Below are 8,568 nucleotides of genomic sequence, written 5' to 3'. Positions count from 1 at the left end.
TGTTCCTGGCTATATTCCATTAAACTCTTTTTCCAATCTATTACAAGTTTCATGTACCTCTTGTAGCTGTTTTGAACAAATATTTGAACAAATAACATAAGAATAAGCTACTAATACAGTTCTGAGGTCTTGTTTATTCACAGTTTATTGAGTTTATTTTAGACATAAATACATATTTGTATGGCTCAGGTTATAACAAATGTACTGTTAGATATAGAAAACATTTGATGAAACGTAGTGGCTATCTTCCTCCCAGATGTCTCTATTCTCACATGCGATCAGACGCAAAATCTGCCTAGCAACATATATATTTCTATGTGCATTATAAATGTGGCTTGTATCCAACATTAAAGCAGTACTTTGGTTACAGGTTAGCATTTTAATCTATACATATATACAATTTTATTGGAGTTTTAAAAAGTTCTGTAATATAGCACATATATTTTATAATCTTGTGGGATTACTTGTAGGAAACTTCCTCAGCAGCCCCCAATAACCAGGATCTAGAGAGTTTATGGAATTTTCCTTAAAAAGCTCTATCACAAACTCTTCCTCAAAGACTCTTCAGTTTCCAAAGCAAGTTGAATCTGAGTGTCGGAAATATTATCCAAGACAGGTTAGTTCAAAGAAATCTTGAAATTAGGGAACTAGTTTCATATTTTATCAACCAATGGCAAAAAAAAACACTATTGAACAAAAAAACTAAATAACAAGTGTTTTGAGGAATGTAAACTGGGATGGTTAAGTGCTAAAAGTTAAAAATATTTTTCCAACTTATGTAGACATTATCAGTTCTTTTTATTGTCCTCTGCTCATTTCTGCAATGAAAGACTCATTTGGAAGAACTTGATAATGCATTTGCAACGCTTTAAGCCATAAAATTATGGCTTAAAGAACTGATAGTTGTATCTTTATTATGGAAAATTCTCATCTAGAAATGAATTCTGGGAATACCAAGTCTGCACTAAGGAGCCAGAAATTCAAATATTTCAATACTGCTGACCTAAAATATATATGACAAGGTCTCACATCCAGCCAAGGTATCAGAACTCTATGTTCTGTGTGCATGGAAGGTGCTAATGTGTATTTGCTTTGCTCTGTCTCTTGCTTTATTCTCTTTGATGTGTCTCTAACAGGGTGGGAATGGAATGTACCTCTGGCCATCCGCCTTATCTCCGAGTGTGGAAGAGACGGTGCAGACCTCTAACAGCCTTGGAAACAGCACCTTATCACTCTGTTTCCACAGCGTTTTCACGCCGGCAGGCAGATTGGCCTGTTTGAACTGTCCGGATGGACAGTTTGGGTGGGGTTACTATGGACACTTTTAATTACTTGATTTGCACGGGAAACCCTCAGATCCTGCCTTCTATTCATGCTGCCAACATCTCCCAATTAAAGTTCCTTTTGAAATGATGCCATTTCAAGAGTTATGCTTTCTTGGGAGAACTGATTGAGGCGGGTCCTTATACAAGGACACACACTTATGATATCTAGTGAGTGTTTGACTACGAAGACCAGTATCTGTTGGAACCATATATAAAAGAGCAACTCAAAGACAGAAGTGATTATCCATGATACCTACTAAGCTGTAAATTTGTGATTCCACAAATATGAATCTATACTTGATTAACTAGATAGTAAGGCTTTCAATGGTCTAATTGAGAGAAAAATCTATTGCTCATATTAAAAGTGTGTTCTAATTTATTGCAAACCAATAACTTGCTGGTAGATGCCACTCCATTTTCTGCTTACTCTTTTTCCATCCTCATGAAAAGAGGAAGTCCCTTCCCCTCTCACACAAACATATTTATGTCTTCATTATTGTATAACTATTACCAAATTTAGTCACACGTAACATAATCAATATTCATTGATCTATTTGGCTCTACCTCAACTACAATGGATTCAGTCTACAATACTTGAAAGAAATGGCCATAACACAGCTTTGTAATATAAGTTTCCTACTAGAATTTCCCTTCCTTCAAGAAGGAAAAAGATGAAATTAGGACTCTGTGATCCAACATACTGCTCTTGGTACAGCAAAGCTCGTTTAGTTTAAATTCTCATCTCCCATCCCATCCTACCAGAATATACCACTATTACATATACAAACCCCAAGAAACCCAACTGGGTAAGCTTGTGAGCTTGAGATAAATCTCATCCTGCAGCTAAACTCTGGCAAGGCTCAGATACACCCAGGTTTTAAGACATCACATAATTCTATAAATTGTAAAATGATTGCCAATGCTCAATTGCCATTATCCAGAGTCATTACAATGGCTCCTGAAGTTGTAACTGTTGGTCACGAGCAATTAGTTTTTCACAGGAGTGATAGCACCTGTGTATGCATCCCAAGTAAGTATCTAGTTTTTCATTTTCATAAAAGGAAATGTGTTGACTTGCTTTAATTATACAAATTCTCTTCCTTACTGCTTGGAAATGGCCATGGCATTTTCTTTCTATAGATGTAGGGCTGGGTGTTTTTGCCAATATTCACATGACAAATGCACATTTGTTGACTTCAGATTAAAGTCTGTATAAATAAAATGCATTGGTAACAGTCAATGATGTATCTGGAGAGCAGTGAACTTCTAACGTTTCACTTGATGGGGCTGTGGGGCTTGCATGCTCCAAAGAGGATGAGAGTTATGCCAGAGGTTCAAGCATCCTGGGCAAACAAACCAATTAATTTACAGCATGGCTGCAGATATAACTGAAAATGTTGGATGCAAAATCAACAAACAAGAAAAAAACCCAAACAGTACACCACCAAAATAGAAGATCAGGTTATAAAATAAGAACAGCATGTTAAGATCAGATGCAAGCAAGCTGGAACAGATGAAAGACAAGAAGCTAAAGAACAAGAGGACCAAATAACACCTGATCAAGAAATATCAACAAATAACACTCACAGCCGAGAAAATCAGCAGATACAAAGCTCAAATTGCACACTACAAGCAGAATCTTCAATTTCAGTCAAATCAGAAATGTTTCCACCAATCCATTAATGGAGAAACTGCAGTGAACCAGCCACATCCGGCAAAGAAGAAACAGTGCAGTACTGGGCATAGTTATGGGACAACCCAAAGAAATAAAAGAATGCAGCTTGGCTAAAGGAGGTGGATAAGAATAAAACAGGACTTGTAATAACAGCAGAAATGGTGGAGAAAAGGGCAAAGAAAATCAGGAATTGGTCAGCAGCACCAAGTGAAGATGAACTGCATGGTTTTTGGTTAAAATATCTGACTGGTCTACATCTACTCATTGCCAAGCAGTTTAACAACATACTGCAAAGAGGTGAAATTGAAGAGTGGTTAACATATGGCAAAATCTACCTCATAATGAAAGATCCAGCAAAAGGGGCCGTACCGGGTTATCTACAGGCCAATTACCTTCTTACCAATGACTTGCTCACTGATGTGATAGCTGATGCAGCCCAATAGCATCTAGCTGAAAACAAGCTCTTTCCATCTGAGCAAACCACTCAAACAGAAAAGGAACGAAGATTAACTAATAATTGATGATTCTGGAAAACTACAAGAGAAGGAAAGCCAAGTTGAACATAGCTTGGACTTATTATAATAAGCCATTTGACTCTCTGCTACATTATTGGATAATCAAATGTCTAAAAATAACAGGAATCAGTAGAAGCTTTAAGCAAAGATCATGGCACAATGGAAGACACAGTTACTGGTCAATGTTGAAATACTAGGAGAGGTTAATACCAAGAAAGGGATTTTTCAAGGAGACTGACTGTCACCAATAGAGTTTGTTGCTACATTAACTCCTCTGTTAACAATACTGAACAAGTCAGGCCATGGCTAACAAACATCAAAGAAATCTGCCAACCTACCCCACGTCCTTTGCATGGATATTAGGAAGCTGTATGGAAAAGCACCATCTGAAATAGAATTGCTGCTCAACATTGTCCCAATATATAGTCAAGATATTGCAATGGAGTTTGGACTAGACAAATGTGCCACCCTCACTATCAAATGAGGAAGAATAGTGAAATGTGAATGGAAATAACATCAAGAGTCTAGACCAGTGGTTCTCAACCTTTCTAATGCCGCGACCCCATAATACAGTTCCCCATGTTGTGGTGACCCCCAACCACTTATACATCACCGGGTGCCAGGAGCATGGCCAAAGAAAAGGGGGAAAAAATGGCGGACAGCCTTGTTTGGCGACCCCCGTGAAATGGTCGTTCGACCCCAAATGGGGTCCCAACCCACAGGTTGAGAACCACTGGTCTAGACGAAGAAGCTTAGTATAAATTCCTGGGCATCCATCAAGCTGGCAACAAGAACAGTGAAGTCAAGAAGAAAGTTAGAAGTGAATCTATCATGGCAGTGAAGAAGATCTTAAAGTCCAGACCCAGTAACGGAAATATCAACAAGGCAATTAACAGCTTCACAAGTCATTAGATACAGAGCTGGAACAGTGGACTAGACTCAAGCAGAACTAAAAGCCCTGGGTAGGATGATTAGAAAAATAATAACAATAAATCATTCCTTTCATTCTTACTTTACTTACCAAGGAAAACAAGGACGTGGAATGTTGCAAGTACACCAGATAGTTGAAGAAGAAAAAAAGGGCACTGGAAGACTATCTGAAGAACTATGAAGAAGATGCAATGAAGCTAGTACACCATAAAGCTTACTGAATACCGGCAAGAGCAAACTGCCTACAAAAAAGACCAAATGAAACGTAGAACAGAGACATGGCAAGGCAAAGTATTACACAGCCAGTACATTTAAAGATATAGCAGGTCAAGCAGGTTAACAACAAGACCTGGCAATGGCTAAGAGCAGGAAAGTTGCAGAAAAAGACTGGGGAGCTAATTCTGCCTGCACAAGGCCAAGCTTAAAGAACAAATGTATATAAACCCAGAATTGACAAGACAGCAACAGACAGCAAATGCGGTCCCAGCAAAGGAGCTGAAGAAACAGTGGACCATCTAATTAGCTGATGCAAGAACACTGCACAGACTGGCAATGAAGTAGATGTTCCAATGGTGTATTGGAAGATCTATAAAAAAATACCATTGCAAGTAAAAACTGGTGGGACCACAACACATACAAAGTAATAGAAAAATGAAGAAGCTATGGTGGTCTGAGACTTTAGAATTCAAACAGATAGGCACCTGCTAGATAACCCCTCAAACATATCAAATGTTGGTAAGAAAAACAAAAAAGTCTGAATACTTGATGTTGCAGTACTGGAGACAGCGGAATAGAAGAAGAACTTGAGAAAATCACAACATACAAAGATCTGCAAGTAGAAATAGAACAACCACAGCAAAAGAAAGCAAAGACAGTACCAACAGTAATAGGTGCCCTGGGTGCAATTCTAAAATATCTGGAACTCCACTTGAACACCATCAGCATTGACAAAATTACTACCATCAATTGCAACAGGCAACTTTACTTGTGGAACAGCTTCATCCTGTGGATGATACCTTTAACACTGTCAAACAACAATACCAGCCTATCCCAGATCCTTTGAAAGACTGAAAAAGTGGATTAAAATGCCAAATCCAGACTATCCATCTGGCTGGCTGGCTAGCCAATCATAATAATCTTATGAAAACAATATACTTTAATGTTAGGGTCTCTTTATTTTATGTTTATATTTGATTTCCTCTCTATTATCTGATGCTAATCAAAATATATAAGCAGCCATATAGATAAATGGGGCACATTCTATGGCCAGCGACAGAATGTACTATAATTAAATGGAGCACCAAAACACAAGCAACTGCCTGAATCTACTAAATTTCACAGTGGTTTTATTTTCCCTTCTACTGACTGGGAATAACCAAAAGCTTAAAAAAAAATACACCAGTTAGTAAGTGAAACATATTTCATTCCAAATGTTTAACATTTCTTTTTACAACATTCATTTTTAAGTATTAATAATTAAAAGTTAGCCATACCCCTTTTCCTCCCAAGTATAAATCTGTAGAATATAACAAAAAAAAAAACTTTTATTGTGTCTGACACTTGAGAAGGTATATTACAGATTTATTTATAGTCTCTGGAATTAAGCTAGTAGACTATCTTGGAATAATGATTATTTAAAAAAAATGTATGTGGAAATGAAACACATGTGCATGATATTGCCTTGCAAGAAATAATTATTTAAGCAAGGCTCATCAGAGAAATATTATTTGATCCTTTTTCTTCACTGAATATTTTCAGGCCACAATATTTGAATATAAATAGTAGCAAAATGAGAAAAAAATGTTTGAAATGAATCATGCTTTTTTTCAACTCAAAAGTTTTGAAAACTCAAAAATATGTTTAGATGTGGCTCTGAAATGGGCTTCTTAGAATATGTCTAAGATACTTGTTGTAACAAGGTAACCCACGTAAACTCAGGACAAAGAAATCTTATAACCTTTGCAAACATTGATATTTAATTTGCTTTGAGATAAACAACATAAATTCATCATGATGGTGTTAATATCAAAGCAAATGCCATTGTACAAATCGCATTGTGTCCTGTTGTCAGATCTTTAACAGTGGAATCTGCCAAACCATTATTGAAGACACCAGTTCGTCTGGCCGCTGCTGCTTGCATTTCTTATTCACCCTTCTGTGTCCTTGTCCTCCAGAGATGACCATGATGGATATCACCTTCCCCTCTCTGGATCTATGTCTTTTACTCTGGTCAGGGGAGACTTCTTTCAAAAGCTCATAGACAGCACTCTCTTCCGGCCGAGGTTCAGTTGTGTTGGATCCGTGAGACAACGTGAGTGACCCAGATGAGGAAGACAAGTCACTTTTCTGAGCAATGGATCCGACTGAGCCCCCCAACCAAATGGCATTGTCAGTGGGGTTGCTCAGAGAAGAAATAGGCCTTTCAGGTCCAACACCCTTTTGGTCATCCTCTTTCAGGCCTGAATGAGGACAATTCAGCCTGGACTTGGACCTCTTTTTGTTCTGCTTATTTGTCACAGAGGCCGTTACAAGGAACTTGATAGGGCCATTATGGGCATGATAAGATACCATGCCTCTTCCTGCAGTCAAATGAAAAAGGACACTCTCAGACACAACCATTTTCATGCAGCTTAATTCTTTTCACCAGCCGCTGGTTCTACAAAGCACTGAATAAAAATTGGCTAACTTGTAATATGCCTTTTGTATGTTGCTAGGTCAACATTCACTTCAGACTTCAGTTGTGAAACAGAATTTTCCACGTGAAAAAAATCTCAACAAGCAGAAAAACTGGCTCATGATAATAGCTGAAGCTCTAGCCTTCTGTGTGCATTTCTATTTGCAAAGCAAGCAGTATTAGAGCGGCAGAAGAACCTTGCAATTGAAAAACAGTACCTAATTCTACAAGGATTTATTTCTATGACCTCACCCTATTACATAAATAGATCAATAACTCACATTACATCACATTCTGACCCTTTCTTCCTGATTCTTGCTCAGGATTTATGCATGCAAACAGATTTAACACGTAGGTGTTCAATAGGAAATGAACATTGTGCCTTAATTCAGTGTTGTGAGTTAACATGAAGATGCCCATCACCTACCCCACCAGGAAGAAGAAAATGAGAACTTTAACAAGTTCCTGGTTTTTTTTTTCTCAATACCTAAATAAGGAACTGTGCTATAAAATAAACACTAATCAGTCATGAATAAGTCAAGCTCAAGTCTTCAATTCTTTTTGTGGTTTGCTTAGCAATATATTATTTGAAATTTATTCCTCCTACTATAGAAGGACAGAGCCAGGGGTGCTTAAGTCTGGTGTTTTGCAAGAGTGTCTTCAGACAGAGGTAAGTCAGAACCTACATCGGATTATGTACTGGCTCATCAGCTTAAAGTGTTGCTGTATCTACTACAAGGAGAAGACGTTCTTGATACTGAAACATTTATTTTGGGATGGTGCTCACTTGTTTTACACATTTTAAGGGTGTTATAACATAAATCATATTTTGGTATGCTGAACTGAATTATTAATTTTTATCATTATATTTAATTGAGCATGTTTTTAATTGGTTAAGATTCTTAAAATTGTAATCAAATTCTTTTTTCCCACTTTAAAAACAATGAAAATGCAGAATGTAAAGCTTATGAACATGGTTTATAATATTTAATTATAAAATCCACAGCTTAGTGTTATGTGTCATATAATCCAATGGAAATGTTTTCCAATACAAACTCTGGAAGTTACCATCTGTTTTTCAATGAGGCAAAGGTGAAATTGGCATTCAGTTCATGCTTTGTTCTCTTGTTTTTAAAGCAGCAGGAGCCAGGGAATCAGCTGACTGGTTTTATCTTAATTTTGCTTTTTCCACCATCCATTGCTGAAGACCTTGTTTTCAATAAAACTTATTCTACACTTACAACACATAATCATGTTAATACTAGCAACAGTGAAAGAGAGTAGGTCTCACTTTTTACTAACCATGTCAGATTAAAGCATGGAAAACTTGGGATCCCAACTGTTGGAACATTTCTGTCATGATTCATAGTATTAATTGCTATGATATCTGAAATGTGTTCTATAACAGAGGTCCCCAACCTTTTGGGCACCAGGGACCGGTTCCGTGGA

The 8,568-nt window shown here is 37.3% G+C and overlaps 1 protein-coding gene and 1 long non-coding RNA gene across 5 annotated transcripts in view; one reads left to right on the top strand and one right to left on the bottom strand.

Moving 5' to 3' along the window:
- Window positions 1–8,568, top strand: part of LOC120298644 — a 35,436-nt gene that overhangs the window by 24,516 nt on the left and 2,352 nt on the right. The window lies entirely within an intron of this gene.
- ARHGEF10 (Rho guanine nucleotide exchange factor 10) overlaps window positions 128–8,568 on the bottom strand; it is a 103,828-nt gene continuing 95,387 nt past the window's right edge. For 3 of the 4 annotated variants that reach the window (XM_039322603.1, XM_039322604.1, XM_039322605.1), the window contains one exon: window positions 6,513–7,024. In XM_039322603.1, the coding sequence (XP_039178537.1) occupies window positions 6,513–7,024 (512 nt within the window). Of the gene's footprint in view, window positions 7,025–8,568 lie in introns of all 4 variants that reach the window. The other variant, XM_039322602.1, reaches the window with a different exon arrangement.

Source organism: Crotalus tigris, unplaced genomic scaffold (genome assembly GCF_016545835.1).
Source record: "Crotalus tigris isolate CLP2741 ecotype Arizona unplaced genomic scaffold, ASM1654583v1 scf7180000024117.2648584, whole genome shotgun sequence".
Classification (NCBI taxonomy): domain Eukaryota; kingdom Metazoa; phylum Chordata; class Lepidosauria; order Squamata; family Viperidae; genus Crotalus; species Crotalus tigris.
This window is presented reverse-complemented; position numbering and strand designations above follow the sequence as displayed.